The sequence below is a fragment of the Tamandua tetradactyla genome, chromosome 2 (assembly GCF_023851605.1).
Source record: "Tamandua tetradactyla isolate mTamTet1 chromosome 2, mTamTet1.pri, whole genome shotgun sequence".
NCBI lineage: Eukaryota > Metazoa > Chordata > Mammalia > Pilosa > Myrmecophagidae > Tamandua > Tamandua tetradactyla.
This window is the reverse complement of record NC_135328.1, coordinates 1,572,600-1,590,027: the sequence shown is the minus strand read 5'-3', so window position 1 is coordinate 1,590,027 and position 17,428 is coordinate 1,572,600. Positions and strand designations below refer to the sequence as shown.

At 45.4% G+C, this 17,428-nt stretch overlaps 1 protein-coding gene across 2 annotated transcripts in view; it reads left to right on the top strand.

The window, feature by feature from the left end:
• FAM120A (family with sequence similarity 120 member A) overlaps positions 1–17,428 on the top strand; it is a 121,870-nt gene that overhangs the window by 43,972 nt on the left and 60,470 nt on the right. For both annotated transcript variants that reach the window (XM_077138662.1, XM_077138666.1), the window contains exons 4-5: positions 4,712–4,840; positions 5,678–5,774. In XM_077138662.1, coding sequence (XP_076994777.1) covers positions 4,712–4,840; positions 5,678–5,774 — 226 coding nt within the window. The remainder of the gene's footprint in view (positions 1–4,711; positions 4,841–5,677; positions 5,775–17,428) is intronic.

Here is a 17,428-nt window from a genome sequence, read left to right as displayed (position 1 = left end):
AGTGTATAACTTCTGGGTATATGGTGTTTCTCGTGATACGAAGTCTTGTTTAAGCCAATATGTAAGTTAATGTGAGTAAGTTATTTGTTAACTTATAACAAACAGCTTTGACAGTTAATGTTTTTGAAAGCTTGGCCTGCTGTGCTGGAGACATTTTCTAAATCATTTTTTCAAAAAGGCTTAAAATAAAAGACATCCCTGGAGTCTTTAAGTGCATTACTTCCGTCTCCGGTGGGCGCTGTTCCATAGAAAGGTGCGTTGTGATAAAATGGTTCCCAGACCCTGGTCTGGGTGGGGGCAGGACGCTGGCCCCCACCCCACCCGAGGGCCTCCCTGGTGGGGCCCAGGGGCTGCTCCTCTCCCCACGCCCGCCCCTTGCCTTCATGCCCCCGTCCCGCCTCCAGCTGCCTTAACATGTTCTCAGAGACCCCCCACCTCGTCATCTCTGAAGTCACGTCGTCGTTGAAATAAACGCATCCATTTGCGAGAGTGAGTGGCAAAGGGTCGCTGATTCCTCCGTGGGGAAGGTGGCAGGCGGGAGCGGAGAGGAGCGCCCTCTTGGCTTTGCTGTACGTGAGCAGCGTGAGCCACTCCGTTCGGATCCCCTGCCTCAGTCTTGAGCTGAGAGGAGCTCTCGGGGGGAGTGCTCAGCACCGACACGCACGGTCCTTCTCAGAGGACGGCCTGTTTGCTCACAGACTGGAAGAGGATGTTAACTTTTTTTTTGTATAGATTATGGGAAAGTAATACTATGTCCTCTACAGAATTTCAGGGTCCTCAAGTAATCATACTCTGTAATAAGCTTTGATTTTTTTATTCATTTTTATTTATTTTTAACCTTTTAGTCTTTTTGTTTGCATAGCTAATGCACATACTTATCTAAAACCTTACAGTGCTAGATACTGGATCAGCTCCCAGCTCACCGCAGCACCTGTGCGCGTTATGTCCAGCATCTCCTTTATTACCAGACTTGAAAAACGCATTCACGCTTGAGGGATGAAGACCCAGTAGGCTATCCCAGTCACTCATTTCCATTTTAATAATCAGCTGTAATTATGGAAAAAAGTAGAGACGGTTTAAAGGCAGTGAAGCATGAGACGGGGGCAGGAGGAGGGGTGGAAGTTTCAAACAGGCTGGAGCCATCAATGCATTGTTTTGTCAGTGTCCTGCTTTCCCTGCCCAGGATAAATTTTGATAATTTGCTACAATTTTGGGGGTTGGGGGTTCTTAGGGGAAAGTGTGTGTGTGTGTTTAATGTTTTATTAATATAAAGACAATATGACAGTATTACTTGGGTTTTTAAATTATTAGAATACCAAAAACCCAGCCATGATCTGAACCACTTTATTAGAATTCTGGTTTTGTCTTTGTATAATAGTTTGCAGTTACTTTTGTGTACTTCTTTATAAATGTAATCTTTTTCCATAGTTTTCATCTATTTAAGGGACAGCATAATATTTCATTTAGGCATGTGCCGTGACTTAATTAGCCATACCTCTTGTGCGGGACAGTTAGATTCCTTCCTTTTTTCACTACCATTAAGCAATTTAAAGTAAGCAGCTTAGTGAATAGGGATTTAGTCCTTAAATTACTTCTTTAGGAAAGTCTCCTAATTAGGGAGATGAGACCAAAGAACATAAAGTTTTTCGCAGCTCTTGTTTGATGTGTGTTGCCAGATCGTGTATTATCATCTACTAGAGACTTTCAAAGAGAGAATCAGACTACGTGTGAATCAGCTGTGAGGTAATGAAACATCGAATAAAGAGTGATGAATTGAGAGACTGGGGTCTGCTTTGGTCTCAGTTTGTGGCTTGGGCAAATTACTGACTTTCTGAGCCTCATTTTCTGCTCTTTAAAATGAGGTTTAGCAAATTGGTAGAAATGCCTTTGACGTATTAGTTAATGATTAGCCTATGATACTGCAATTATTCAAGGTTATTTTCTAAAGCACTCAAATTAGGACATGTAGAGCTTTTGAAAAAAAATTTTTTATTCCCCCCTTCCTTTTGTTCCTTATTAGAGAAGTTATGGGTTTACAGAGCAATCATGCATAAAATGCAGGATTCACACTCCCCACCCCCACACACACGCCTTGCATTGGTGTGTCACATTTGTTACGATTGATAACACTTTTTATAGTTGTACTAAGCTTTAAACTTTTTAAAATACCCTTTATTGAACTTATAATGAATGGGTCACATTTTAACTTTAAAGTTAGCTATTTGATTTAAAAATGGATTAATTTTAGGGAGAAATGATATTAGTTGTGAGTAGAACCTCAGCACCTGGCTTGTTTTAATTTTTGTTATTATGGCATAAGCTGCTGAATGTGTGTTTATCCTACTTTATAGAGCAAGTTTTACTGAACTGATGCCTTGTAGAGATTTAAGGTATTTATGTATGTTTGAGTTGTCACTTTGTCGTTTTATTTACTTACTTACCCTTTAGATACTTACTGTGAAATAACTATAGTTAGAGTCAAGAAAAAAGTAGTCATTTTAGATGCTTCGGTGGGGAGTAGAGAGAATGGCCTAGTTTTGATCTTTAAAATTATGGAGGATTTTTTCTCCTGGAGATAAAATTAGACTAACTGCTTTAGTCAGGTAGAAACGAGTGGAGACTTTTCTCCTTAGTAAATGTGCTGTGATCGTCTTATAGCGTGATGGGGCCGGGCCATGGAAGACATGATGTGCGTCTCAGGGCTGGCCAACTCTCCCCGCCTCTGAGTTCTCAGCATTCTAAAGTGTGCTCTGGTCCCGCCTGTCCCTGCAAGCCCACTGCATCTAGCAGAAGCTCACAGGGAGGGAGTCTGCGCCTCACAGAATTTCCTACTTGGCTGGTGTAAACAGCAGGCACTCAAGACCCATGGCACAGAGTGCTTCCGGCCTGTGGGAATTCCTGGGCAAGGCGCCTGCCTCAGTGTCATGCTGAGGGCCATGGGACAGTTCCCAGAGCCGACCCCCGGCCGAACGTCGAGGGCCAGGGGATGTGGCAGCAGCCTGCTGCTTGCCCGCGGGCGTCTGGGGTGAGCGGCGGGGGCTCAGGCACGGAGTGTGAGCAGGAGTCTGGAAGTAGGCGAACTTTCAAGGACTCCATCTTCAGTGTTAAGTCAGTGTCAACGTTGCTGGTGTTCTTCAGGCACTTACGATGACTTAGGGGATACTGTAAGTCAGAGGGGACGTTCACTTAAAGCCTCTTTTGCAGCGATACTGTGGGCGTTGGGGATAGTGATGGCAGAGATGCCATGGGGACTCAGCCGGCACATAGGTCGGTTTAGTCTGAAGTGAATCGAAGGGTGCTCAAAATTACAATCAGCTTGAACAAGACTAACCAACGATTTATAACACCACAAGTTTAAACACCATCCCAGTGCTTTAAATTTGTTTTAACCCTTGTCCAAGGTCTGGAAAGGAGGGTGTGGAAGGACTCTGGAGAGGAAGAGCCCTCTGCCCATCCCTTGCCAGCTGCCCCTGGGAGAAAAGAGCTCACCTCCCCACCCCTGGGGGAAATCCCTTCTCAAACTTTGGCCATTTCGACATTGTGAGTTCTGTTCTTGCCATGCTGATTGTTTGTTTTGTATCTCAGATCTCACTGAAGTGACCCACATTTCTCAAATTCTGGCAGCAATCAGGAGAAGTGGGGGACTTTTAGGATCGTAGCTTGGTGAGGGCTTTGGGTGGTGGCGAGAATTGCTGAGGACCCCGAGGCCCCCAGAGGGCCCCGCTAGCAGACGCGTGCTCACCGGCGAAGCCGCCTTGTCCCTACCCCGCGGCCCTGCTCTCACCACAGGGAAGAAGCCACAGTGCTTGATCTGCCCCCAGAAACGGCATTAACTCAGTTGAGTTTAGTACAGCTCCCTTTTTCTGTCTCAGTTTCCCTTCCTCCAGGCTTAATACCAGTTGAGCTTCTTACCCTCTTAAACTGTGTGACTGCTTTAAAAAGTCCAGATAACTGCAGCCCCCAGGAGGTCGAAGCGCGTGGCATGTCGTTTTTACTGGCCGGTGTGCTGCGTTTTCCTTGTCCTTTCCTGCCGTGGTGCGCTTGCCCGCCGTGGGTTTCCGCTCTCTGCAGAGGGGGTGTTGGGTGTCTAGGCACTTGCTTAAGGCCTGCCTCTCCCGCTCTGGAGTCCGCCACAGTGGACTCTCGCCTGCACCAGACACCGATAACCAAAATGAGAGGAAATGCTTCCAAAGCAAGTGGAAAGCAGCTATTCAAACACAGGGGAAAACTGTTTTTAAGAATAAATAGACTGCTTTTTTTTTTTAAGGAAGTTTGATGTGGTCTTGTGTGTCTGTAAACTTAACAGTGTGTATATTTTTCTAGGGTTTTTCCATTTCATTCACTTAAACTAGGTTTTCCTTAATTTCTTAGATTTTGTTTTGTTTTGTTTGATCTCAAAGGAAAAGGCAGTCCTTTAACTCCAGAGCACGAGAGATTTAAAGAACTCTTGGGCTAAGTTCTCATAGATAGGTCTCCTTACAGGTAATGTATTGTTTTGGTTTCCGGGCCGTAGATGTGGAGCTGGTTCACGTTAGGCGCTCAGTGGCCCACTGCGTAGATGTGGAGCTGGTTCACGTTAGGCGCTCAGTGGCCCACTGCGTAGATGTGGAGCTGGTTCACGTTAGGCGCTCAGTGGCCCACTGCGTAGATGTGGAGCTGGTTCACGTTAGGCGCTCAGTGGCTCACTGCTGACGTGCGCTTGTTTCCTTAGGTGCGGGCTCACCAGCTCGTCCTGCCGCCGTGCGACGTGGTGATCAAGGCCGTCGCCGACTACGTCCGCAGCATCCAGGACACCACTGACCTGGACGCCATAGCGAAAGATGTTTTCCAGCATTCACAGGTAAAGACAGCGAAGGCGGACAGACTCGCCAGACGAGCGCGCATGCTGCTGTCTGAGGGTGTGGGAGGGGCAGGGGAGGCAGAGCTGGCAGATGTGTAGTAGGGCCCTGATCGGTCCCTGGCAGTGCCCAGCGCACAAGTCCTGCCATGGCCGCGCTCTGTCTAGCCTGACGTCCTCAGCACAGCGAGGGGTTGGGGGGTCGTGGCCAGGGTCTTGCTCCTAGATCCTCTATCATAATTTAATAACATCGAAGTGTGTTTCTGAGTTTCCACTAAGGAGACAAACTGCATCAAGTAAGTGATAGGGAATTGTGAGCCTCGGATTTGTCTGTATCCTTCAGATGAGGGGCAGGGACTTTCTTTTTCTTCTTCTTGTTTTGGGAAAGTAAGGGTTGCAAACAAGTATAATCAGTAGAAGTAGGTGAGGTTTTGTGACTTCTGTTCCCTCTCTAAAGAACCTGGGCTACTGGGCAGCCTCTGGCTGACCTCTGCATTGCGGCCTGCCCATCTGGGATGCGTGGATGTAAGACTTCTAGGCAGGACCAGAGACCTAGGGAGGCTGGATTCAGTTCAGAGTCTAGAACTACACCCCAAATCTCAGATCTCCTGACTGTCTAGCTCAGAATTCTATGTTAACTACATTGCATTAAAAGAATTAATGTTTGATTTGGTTCTTCAATAAGAATCTGATGATTTTTCTGAGGATTTTAATGTCATTCTAAATTCTTCTAACTTGAAAAGCTACAGATTATTTTACTTGTGCTGAATTATTAAAAAATGTTAATACCCATGACCAGTGCCATACTAATTTACAAAGGTTTTCCTACATTTATTTCAGTCTAGAACAGATGACAAAGTTATTCGGTTTAAGAGAGCAATTGGATATTATTCAGCGACTAGTAAGCCCATGTCATTTCATCCACCACATTACTTAGGTAAGTAAATGAAGGCCTCTCCGTGACAGATGCTGACCGTGCAGTAACCCAGAGGGGTTCACATCTTCTCCATGTGTGTAATCGCGCAGGTTTATTCTTTTGAAACGGGATTTTCTTCAGTTATACAAGTAGGCGTAGCCACACTTTGTGGGCGAAGTTCGTAGACCCCGACTGTACTGAGTGACAGAGGATTGGCAGAGTTTGGAGGTGGGGGAGGAAGAAACTGTCGTGAGGGACGAGGCTGGTGGGTGATGGTGTGTTGGACTCGGGACGGAAATCTCAGTAGCTCTGCGGTTTCCTCTTTTTAACGCAGAATTCACTGAGGATGTCAGAGACCTTTGTCACACAAGTGACTTCATAAATGTGGCAGATTTGTATCTTCTCTCTTGTTGTCTTTTTTATAAAAGGCCAAATGTAATTCAGAGATCTGAATTTGGGGAATAAAATGTTTATAAGTTGTTAGCCTGAAGCCTCCTTGCAGAGTGGATATCTTGTGGGTGGTTTTAAAGCACTGAACCATAAGTACTATCTTCTTTCCTCAGTCATATTTGCTTTTCTAAGGGTCCAGAGCAGTGAAACTACGAGAAAGCAGTGTGGCCAACTATTGTTTATAAATTGTGTCATTTCCTTCCTTTAAGCTGTTAACAAAAGGTATGTTCATGAGATTGTTAGGGCAATTAGGCTTTTAATCCCAAAAGATTAATGCCAGGGTTGAAACTTTCCCCCTAGTTGTCCCTTACAGGACGGCAGTCATCTGTTTACTCAGGCCTAGCGCTTACTGGGTGCTGGACACTGGGAGACAGAGGTGATAGCAGGGTTTCCACTTGTGGTGGGCGGAGTGAGAGACAGGCAGACCCCAGTAATATTGACCCAGCAGGATGAGAGGCTTTAAATCTTAAAAACGGAGGCAGGCATATACTCTCTGGGGCATTGAGGGCCACTTCCCAAAGAAGTGACTGAGCTAAGTCTCAAAGGTCAAATAAAAGTGAGCTAGACAAGTGTGGGGAAAGGGCATGCCAGGAAAGCAGCAGTCTTCAGTGGCAGCATGAGGTTTTCCAGGTGGTTTGGTGAAAGAGGAAAGGGGAATGGAGTGCTGGGCCTCAGTGGGAGGGGCCAGGCTCAGATGCCACCTCCCTTTCTGTGCCTCAGTTCTGGCTACCACACGCCCTCTCCAGTGTGACTGCAGTAGGCAGCAGCGGTCTCCCCATGGGGCTCTCCCCTCCAGCTCTTGCTCCCCTATAGCCAGATTCATGCTTTAAAGTATGTAAATCAGACCCTGTCACTCCCCTACTGTTGCAGCCCTCTGTTGGCTTCACCCTGCTTCCCTCTGCGACTTGGCACCTGCCCGTTGCGCGCCTCTTCTCTCCTGTCTTGAGTGCTCCAGGGCTGGCTTCGTCCACAGGACCTTTGCACCAGCTTCTGTGCATAGAAGTCTCTTTCCTGACTTTCTGGGTGTCTGGGCCATTCTGACTTCTGCTGTCCAGCTTTCTTGTTTCTTCCTTGAGGCTGTTCTCACTCAGTCAGTCTGAACGAGCCACAAGGCATTCTCTATCACAACACCTCATTTTAATTCTCCACATACTTGTTAGTGACTTTTCTTCCCACCTGTTCCTTCCTGTTCCCAAGAGTATAAGGAACGGGACCCTATCTGTTACCTTCACTCTTGCATCCCCAAATGGATAAGTATTTGACTGAATGAATTGATAGACTAAAAATACTTGAATCAGAGGAGTAAAACAGCCGCATATGTTTTAGAATTGCTCTTGGAATGGGGGAGTAGGTATCATGTTATGACAGCAGTTAGGGGGAGATGCTGGGACCCAGGTCACAGGCTGTCTGCTGTATGCCTCGCGCCTGGGAGATGTTAAGTCTGTGTATCGAGGTAGTTAAGGGTGCCGAGTCAGGCTGGGTTCACTCCGCCAACCACTTGTTAGCTTCACATTTTTTCTTGTATTGAAATGGGATAATTACGACATTTTAAAGAGAAAGTATATGTAAAGTGCCTTCATTAAGGGCTTGTTCAGTGGCAGGTACTGTCATTGCTCCGGGTAGGAGGGTGGCTGGAAAAGGCAGTGAATGATGAAATATTGAAACGAATAGTCAAAAAGCCTGGCAGGCACCCACAAAAGGGGTACTAGGCTGCCTGGTGTGTCTCTGTTGACATTTTGATCTTCATATAATAGTCTTGGCGGCAGTTGTAGTTTAAACAGTCTAAATTACAGTGTACTTGGATCCAGAACCTTTATTCAAGAAGAAAAAAATGGAAATAAGAGCATGGAGAGACACTAGATTTCACATTTGGCTTTGATCTGGGGCTAATAACGATTTCGAAAGTGTTTTTTTCAAGAGGCAAGATGAGTTTTAGATTAAGTCTTAAATTTGAGTTAAAGGTGTGAGTGTCTTAAAAATATGTAAATGCTCTACGAAGTGCTTTTGTGTTCTTATTAAATCCTCAAGTGCTCCTGTGGGGTAAGTGTTTCATGGATGGGGCTGAGACTCTGAGAGTTCAGTTTCGTTTTCACTCGGACGCCTCAGTGGCTCGCAGAAAGCAGAAGTGTGATTGGTGGGGCGTGTGGGCTGTTGGAAGGGCTGTTTTCAGACGGGTTTTGTAGGGGAGCTCCCTTGTGGGTCCTGACTCGTGCGGAGCGCTCCCTGCTGCTCTTACTTTGCAGAGGCACAGGGACTGAGGAAAGCCGGGCAGACCCTGCCAAGGGCAGGAATTGGGGAGCAGCGCGGCGTTTCGGAAGGGCTCATGTGCGGGCCAGAGCGGCTGGAGATGAGCTTGGGAGAGGTGGAGGCCCGACTAGGAAGGAAATTTTATTTCAGGCTACACATAATTTGGAACAAGTAGACATGGAGGCTTTTAAAGTCACTTTTGTGTTTTGTTTGTTTTGTTTTCCTAATTAAGATATTTATACTTGCATACATGGAAAAATTCTGACGAAGACAAAGAAAAAAATAATCTAGAGATGGCTGTCGTTGATCTCACACATCCTGACGCTTAAGAACTATAAACTCGAAAACCTAGAAGAAGCAGTTAGAACCTGAAACGTATTTTCCACAGAAGTATCTGTACATGACAGCTAGGTTGTAGGTAGTTTCTTGTTTCATGATCTGTCCTGAAGTTGAACCATAATCTGTTATTTTACTCTACAGGAAAATAGAATTTTGAACAACCGGCCTGGGAATATAACTTGTTCAGTAGAACCTGTCTATAAGGGACCATTTTAGAAATTGAAGTATGTATAGAGTTTGGAAGATATTTTAAGAAAATCACACTAAATGTGCAGATAGGGGCTAACTACTGAGAACGAGAATAGAGTGAGTTTACACTAAACCAGAGATTCTAAACCTGGCTGGGATTTCAGGTTCTGTGCCAGAACTGCTTTACCAGGGTCTTCCTTGGACCTGGAGAGCCGGCGTCCTCTGAGCAGCGTCTCCCGTGTGCCCGTCCACGTCCTCTGTGGACCTCGAGAGCCGGCGTCCTCCAAGCAGCGTCTCCTGTGTGCCTGTCCACACCTGGCACCACTGGACTGGCACTTTGGAGCCTCTGCTCGCGTCTTCTTTGCTTTTCCTTCTAAGCCTGTTGAATCTTCTGCAATGCTGAGAAAAAAAGATGTAGGATCTCCAAAGAGCTGTTGGGTGCTGTAGAATTTATAGGAGATAGATGTGCTCTGTTCCATTGTCTCGGCGACAGTCTAAGGCACAATTGCATAGATCTGGGGGGTTTTTAAAGGACGAAAAAATCATACGTTCGGGTACACACAGAAAATATCTATTCTTACATAGAATTCTTCTGTAAGTTACAGGTGGAATTAGGAATCACTCACTGCTTTAAAAATTTAGAAGTGTTTACTAAACATGAATTTAAAAGTGTCTCCTAAACATTTACAGCGTCTGAAACACTGTGCCTGAAGCTGGCGATATAGCTGATTAAAATTGTGTCCTTTCGTGACAGCACTTCAGGTCTGCCAGCTCTCACCAGGGAACCCCTGACCTAAGTGAAAATGCACGGAAGACAGTATTGATGTTGAGTTGTCAAAAATGCTTGGTTCTTTGGTGGAACCAGTAGTTCTCAATTCTCGCTGTGCTCCAAAATCATTGGCGGAATTAAGGAAATAACCAGACCGATGCTGGGTCCTACCTCAGAGCTGTAGGTTGGAATCTCTAGGTGTGAGCTAATCCTGGTGTATTTTTAAAAAGCTCTGCAGGTGAACTGAGGCCCAGTCAGGATCAAGAATCTTCTACAGGTTTCACAGGCATCCTTTGGAGAAGAAGAAATGAGCTTATGATGTATCCCTTACCTGCCAGCACCTACTTACATGCCAGCAGTGTGCTAAGACAGCAGACATGCCCTTACCCTGTCAGAGCAATTATAGGCTGGTGGGGAGAGCAGACACTGAGTGAGCCTGGGCAGCGTTGGAAAAGGAGTCACACGGGCACGGACAAGGGACATGCTGACCTCTCTGAAGTTCAGGGAGGTCCAGCGTGAAAGAAATTAGTGTCCAGAATGATTAATGCTCAAGGGAGTAGGATTGAGCATGGTGGTGATTATTGGAGGGAGTTTTCTCAGTGCGGAGGGAAGAGATGTGCAAAGGTCCCGAGGTAAGAGGACATGGTGTGGTGTGGGAGAGAAAGAAGGGCGTGGTTGGGGCACAGGTGGTGCTTGAGAAGCTGGCATTGGAGGGGTCATGCCCAGACTTGGGTTTGGACTTTATTCTTAGGACAGTAAGAACTTGTTGAAGGATTTTTCACGTTCAAATGTTAACTTATTTTGTGAACTATTGCACATGCAGTATATTTGTCCAGTTAATGGTGCAGACCTTAGTAGAGCACTGTTAATGTCTCAGCTCACTTCTGGGCTTCTCTCTGGTATCCCCCGTTCTCTACCACCTGGATTTTGTATTGATCATTACCTTGCTTTTCTTTATAATTTTAGTGTACCTGTATCCCTGACTACTATATGTTTGCATTTTGGCCAGTATCATGGTATCATATAGCACATGTTGTTTTTTAGCCCACTAATCATATTATTGGGATTCAATCATATAATAATATGATTGGGATAATCATATTATTAGTAGTTCATTTTTAACTGTTGTGTAGCCTTCCATTGTGTTAATATGTATTTATCCACATTAATTAGGAAATTACACTGCAGACTTTTACCATTACAGACATTCTTACACATTACCCAGTACACAAACAGAAGAGTTCCGTAAGAGTACAAAGTGATTTATTTAAGAATAATTTTCAGATGCATACATTTTTTCCTTTATGGTTTGCACTAAGTCCTTTCCTGTGTTTATGGATGAAATGGTATCATATCTGATATTTACTTCAAAATACTGCTGTGGTAGAGGGAGGCAGGTATAGGTGAAACAAGGTAGGCTTGTGCTGGTGATTTTTGAAGATGGCTGGCAGATATGTGCAGGGTCCTTAGACATTTCCTTTTACTTTTGTCTGTGTTGTGACATGTTCATAAAAGGAAGAATTCTTCCCCAGTCTGAGGTGATACATGTATTTTATGTTTTCTTCTAGAAGTTTTATTTAGGGTTTTGCCTTTCCCGTTTAAATGGTAAGGCAACCTGGAATTGAATTCTGTGTATAGAGGGAGTAGGAATCCAATTTCAGGTGTGTCTGTTTCTGAACTCTGTTCTGTTGAATTTCTGATTATCCTAGTGCCAATCTCACATCTCGATTACCATAGTCTTGTAATAGTACTTGATAATCTGGTCAGGTAAATCTTCCCATCTGATATTTTTTCAAGTGGTCTGTTGTGGTTTTTACTGGAATTGCACTGAATTTATTGGTCAGTTTGTAGAGCACAGATGTCTTAATGTTAAGTGTATTCAAGAAAGTGTTTTTTCTCTATTGATTTGAATTGCCTTTAATGTCTATTAATAAGCTTTAATAATTTTCTTCATATGTTGCTAAGTAGCTAATGAGTGCTACTTTCAAGGACAGGCTTACTTCGTTTTACTGCACTTTATTGTGCTTTGCAGATGTCACAGGTTTTTGCCCCCCCCCCCAAAATAAAGGTTTGTGGCAACAACCCTACATTCACAAATCTGTTGGCACCATTTTTACAGAAGCATGTGCTCACTCAATGTCACATTTCAATTAAGGTATGTACAGTGCTTTTTTCCCTTTTTTTTAATATTTTCATTATAAACAATGAACAAACATACATTCTTGACATGGTTATAGTCAGTGGCTCACAATACCATCACGTAGTTGTGTATTCATCACCATGATCATTTTTTTGAACATTTGCATCTCTCCGGCAAAAGAAAGAAAAAATTCATACATACCATACCCCTTACCCTACTCTCATTCATTGACCACTAGTATTTCAGTCTACTCAATTTGTACCCCTATTATTTGTTTATTTCTTATCCATATTTTTTACTCATCTGTCCATACTATAGATAAAAGGAGCATCAGACATAAGGTTTTCACAATCACACAGTCACTTTGTGAAAGCTATATCATTATACAATCATCTTCAAGAAACATGGCTACTGGAACACAACTCTACAGTTCAGGTACTTCCTCCAGCCTCTCTGATAGACTATAAACTAAAAACGGGATATCTATGTAATGCATAAGAATAAATTCTCCAAGTTCACTCGCTAATGTCAGTTCATATCAGCGAGACCATACAGTATTTGCCCTTTTGTTTTTTGCTAATCTCCCTCAGCATAATGTCCTCAAGGTCCATCCATGTTGTTACATACTTCATAACTTTATTCTGTCTTATAGCTGCATAATATTCCATCGTATGTATATACCGCAGCTTGTTTAGCCACTCGTCTGTTGATGGACATTTGGGCAGTTTCCATCTCTTTGCAATTGTAAATAATGCTGCTGTAAACATTGGTGTGCAAATGTCCGTTTTTGTCCTTGCCCTCATGTCCTCTGAATAGATACCTAACAATGGTATTGCTGGGTCATATGGCAATTCTATACTTAGCTTCCTGAGGAACCGCCAAACTGCCTCCCACAGTGGTTGCACCATTTGACATTCCCACCAACAGTGGATAAGTGTGCCTCTTTCTCCACATCCTCTCCAGCACTTGTCATTTTCTGTTTCATTGATAATGGCCATTCTGGTGGGTGTGAGATGATATCTCATTGTGGTTTTTGATTTGCATTTCCTTAATAGCCAGGGAAGTTGAGCGTCTTTTCATGTGCCTTTTACTCATTTGTATTTCCCCTTCTGAGAAGTGTCTGTTCATTTCTTTTGCCCATTTTGTAGTTGGGTTTTTTGTCTTTTTGTTGTTGAGTCGAACAATCTCTTTATATATTCTGGGTACTAGACCCTTACGTGATTTATCATTTCCAAATACTGTCTCCCATTGTGTAGGCTGTCTTTTTACTTTCTTGACAAAGTTCTTTGATGCACAAAAGTGTTAAATTTTGAGGAGTTCTCTTTTATCTGTTTCTTTCTTCAATGCTTGTGCTTTGGGTGAAAGATCTAGGAAACCGCTTCGTAGTACAAGTTTTATAAATCTTTCCCTACATTTTCTTCTAAAAGGTCTATGGTCTTAGCTCTAATGTTTAGGTCTTTGATCAGTTGGAGTTCATTTTTGTATGGGGTGTGAGGTATGGATCCTCTTTCATTCTTTTGCTTACGGATATCCAGTTCTCTAGGCGCCATTTATTTTATTATTTATTTATTTATTTTTGGGGGGGCACCCTTTATTGAAGACTGTTCTGTCCCAGGTGATTTGGCCTGACTGCCTTATGGAAGATCGGTTGTGCATAGAAGAGAGGGTCTGCATCTGAACACTCTGTTCAGTTCCATTGGTCAGTGTATCTGTCTTTATGCCAGCACCATGTAGCTTCATAATATGCCGTAAAGTCAGGTAGTGTGAGTCCTCCGACTTCATTTTTCTTTCTCAAGATACTTTTAGCTGTTTGGGGCACCCTGCCCTTCCAAATAAATTCGGTTATTTGTTTTTCTATTTCTGCAAAGTAAGTTTTTAGAATTTTAATTGGGATTGCATTGAATCTATAAATCGATGGGTAGAGTTGACATTTTAACTCTGTTTAGTCTTCCAATCTAGATTGGAACACAGTGTGCCTTTCCATTTATTTAGGTCTTCTGTGATTTCTTTTAGCAGTTTCTTGTAGTTTTCTTTGTATAGGTCTTTTGTATCCGTAGTTAAATTTATTCCTAAATATTTTATTCTTTTGGTTGCAATTGTGCATGGAATTTTTTTCTTGCTTTCCCTCTCAGATTGCTCAGGGCTAGCATATCGAAATACTGCAGATTTTGAATGTTGATCATGTAACCTGCCACTTTGCTTGTACATTGTGTTTTAGGACGTAATGTGATCACACACTTCACAGGGTACAGTATAGTGTAAACCTAAATATTCACTGGGAGACCAAAAATTCACGTGACTCATTTTATTGCGAAACTTACTCGATTGCAGTAATCTGGAACTGAACCCACATTATCTCCAAGGTTTGCCTGTAGCATCTCTTCGTAAGTTATATATTTAAACTGTTTGCATTCAGAATACAAATGACTTTTGTGAATTGATTTTATATGAAATAACTTTGCTAAATTCTTAGTAATTTTCGCAGTTGATCTGTAAATTCCTTTGGCTTTTCTACACAGGCAATTATGCCAACTGTGGTTTTGTATCTTGTCTTCAGTCCTTATGATTCGCTGAACTGGACATGACTCTAGCACAGAACTTGATTGTAGGCAGTGATGATGGGTCTCTTGTCTCGTTCTTGGTCTTGAGGGGAATGCTTTTTTAACCTTTCACCCGATTTTCAAGCATCATTTCCCCTTTTTCACATTTAAGGAAGTGTCCTCGTTAAAGAGCTTCGATCAGGGGAACGGGGGGCTCGGATCTGCGCCTTGTTTCTAGCGTGGACTCAGTGGGCAGGTCGGCCCAGGGGCATGGCAGGAAGCCCTGACAGTGGTCTGGGGGGGGGGACCCTGGGGGCTCTTGACAGGGGGTGGGTCAGACAGACTGGGGGTAAAGCGATGGGTCTTTAGAGGCAGAAGCTGGGTGAAGAGGAGATCCAGGGACTGGGACGCCCAGGTTTTCAACTTGAGCAGCGTGGGTGATGGTACCATTAGGGAGGAAGGAACATTAGGGCAGTGGCCAAGTTGGAGAGCAGTTCTGGGCCCCAGTGTTGAGGCATCTACTAAAACCCAGGCACATATGTTAAATAAGCAGCTGAATGTGCAAGTCAGAAGCAGAGTTGGGGAGCTAAGCTGGGATCAGATTTTGAGGTTCTTTGGTGTGTAGGTATTGGAGCCGTGGCTTACCTTGGGAGAGGATGTACAGAGGTGGAATGGAAAGAGTCTAAAATAGTGCCTGTGCCGGTTTGAAATTGTTGTGCACCCCAGAAAAGCACGTTCTTTAATCTTGATTCGATATTGTTTATGGCGGAACCTTTTGATGAGGTGGTTTCCATGGAGATGTGTCTCCACCCATTAAGGTGGGGTTGCTTACTGCAGCTTTCAGAGGGAACCATTTTGGAAAAAAGCTTTGAGATGCTGAAGGTAGACACCCTCGGGGAAGCCTTTTCTAAGGAGAAGCTGGGAGAGAACACTATCAGATGTCCCATGTGCCTTCCCAGCTGACAGAGAAACCCCCAAACGTTACTGGCGCTTTATTGAGTCAAGGTATCATTGACTGGTTGCCTTAGTTAGGACATTTGTACAGCCTTAGAACTGTAAACTTGCAACTTCATAAATTCCCTTTTAAAAGCTGGTCCAGGGCGGGCTATGGTGGGTCAGCAGGCAGAGTTCCCACCTGCCATGCCAGAGACCCGGGTTCGATTCCCGGTGCCCGCCCATGCGAAAAAGAAAAAAAGCTGGTCCGTTTCTGGTATACTGTATTCCAGCAGCATTAGGTGCCCCTTGGGCCAGATAGCGGAAGCCGGCAGAGCAGGGGCAGAGGAGAAGGCCTGTGAAGGCAGGGGAAGACGTTTGAACAGCAGGGCTCTCAGCAGTGTTGAGTCCTGCCGATGGGTTAGGCGAGATGTGAACTGCAGGTTGTCAAGCCAAGGGTCAACGGAGATGGCAGAAGCGAGGCTCTCCCCTACCTCCACCTCCCGATTGTGCAAGCGGCTGGTCGACCCTCCTGCAGCAGATTGCAGGAGAAATGGCTGTTAGCTTTGCGCCTTGTTCAGGACAGAGGGCGTAGAGAGCGTGGGGTAGGTGGCAAGGAGCAGTGCCCTAGGTCAGCTCCCTGAAGTAGGGTTTAGAAATGGGAGAGCGCAAGCAGGCTCACCTGGCCCTGGAAGGGCGCATGCTGGATGGGGGGAGGTCGAGCAGATAGACAGGGGACGGCCCATGGGGGCAGAAGTGAGTGGGGACCTGTGCCATGGTGGTGAGTTCGGGCAGCACGGGGAGCGAGGGGCCTCTTCTCTCCTAACAGAGAGCCCCGACGACCAAGGCTGGGTTTCAGAAAGGTGGCAAGATCCAGAGTGCGACAGGCTCTCATTGCCTGGCTCTTAGGAGGTCATGAGCTCTCCCATGAGCACTGTAGGCAGAGTCCAGCGGGGTGTGTGCAGGCCCCGGGGGCAGGCTGTGGGAAGCAGGGAGATAGGCAGTGCTGCCTGCCTCTCTGAGAGGGTTTTGCAGAGGACCAGAAAAGCGCGTCTGCTCAGTGAAGAGCAGGGAGGGCCTGGGTGCAGCCCCCGGGTCAGGGCGGGGCCTCATGGGCGGCTTCGTCTTGACAGGCTTTCCCTGGGCAAGCAGGCACCACCACACTGCTCAGAGTAGCCTCTGCCCAAAGTTGACACTTGTGGTTTCACACGCCTTCACCGATTAGGGTGGTGTCGGCCCACCGGACGTCGGTTCTCAGGGTCTTGGGGCCTGGGATTAGTGGTGAGGAGGTCGCCTGTGGCAGATGCAGGAGAGGAAACGACGGAAAGGATGGATTTGGGCTGTTATTCTGGACCACGATGTCCGTGGAATTACCCCTGCTTTGCTATGGGGCATGGCTTTCTGGTGCCAAAAACAAGCACGTGGCCTGTTTGTTTGGATAGAGGGAGCTCAGTGAATAAATACTGCGCGGTGCTCATGAAACATCTCCTTTATGTAGACCAGACAGCCTGCGTATCACCAAAACCCATTTTACTTTGTGACTCACTTTGCTGTTTAGACTATTAGTTTTTTATTTTTATTTTTCTGCATGTGAAAGTATAGCTCTCTTCCCCTAACAACCTACACTGCACGAATCTGGACTGATGTTCAGAGAATCTCACCCTTGGAAAAGGCAGGCCCAGTAGGTCAGAAATGTTGTGGCCACCTACTGAAGCGGCTCCCTCCCCAAGAAGCTGCGGTAAACCGAGTCAAGGACCTGAGGTCTGAACCGTGCATGTCCAAGCCCACTCCCAGGAAAGCCAGGCCGGTGACACCATCCCAGAGGCTGCGTTCGTTTCCCCGGGGCCATTCTCCCACGAGGGGGTTGGCTTACGAGTGAGTGCACTGGAAACAAAGTGGACAGGAAAGAGAAGTTCTCGGTGGGTGTGGTGCCCCTGGGGTGGGAGGCCCGGCTAGGCTGGCTCAGGAGCCCCAGTCAGGCAGCCTCAGGAGCACCGCCTGCAGCAGCCAAGGGCCTGATGGGACACCTGTCCTGGGGTGCGCCGCCCAGCTGTCCCGACTCTCTCCT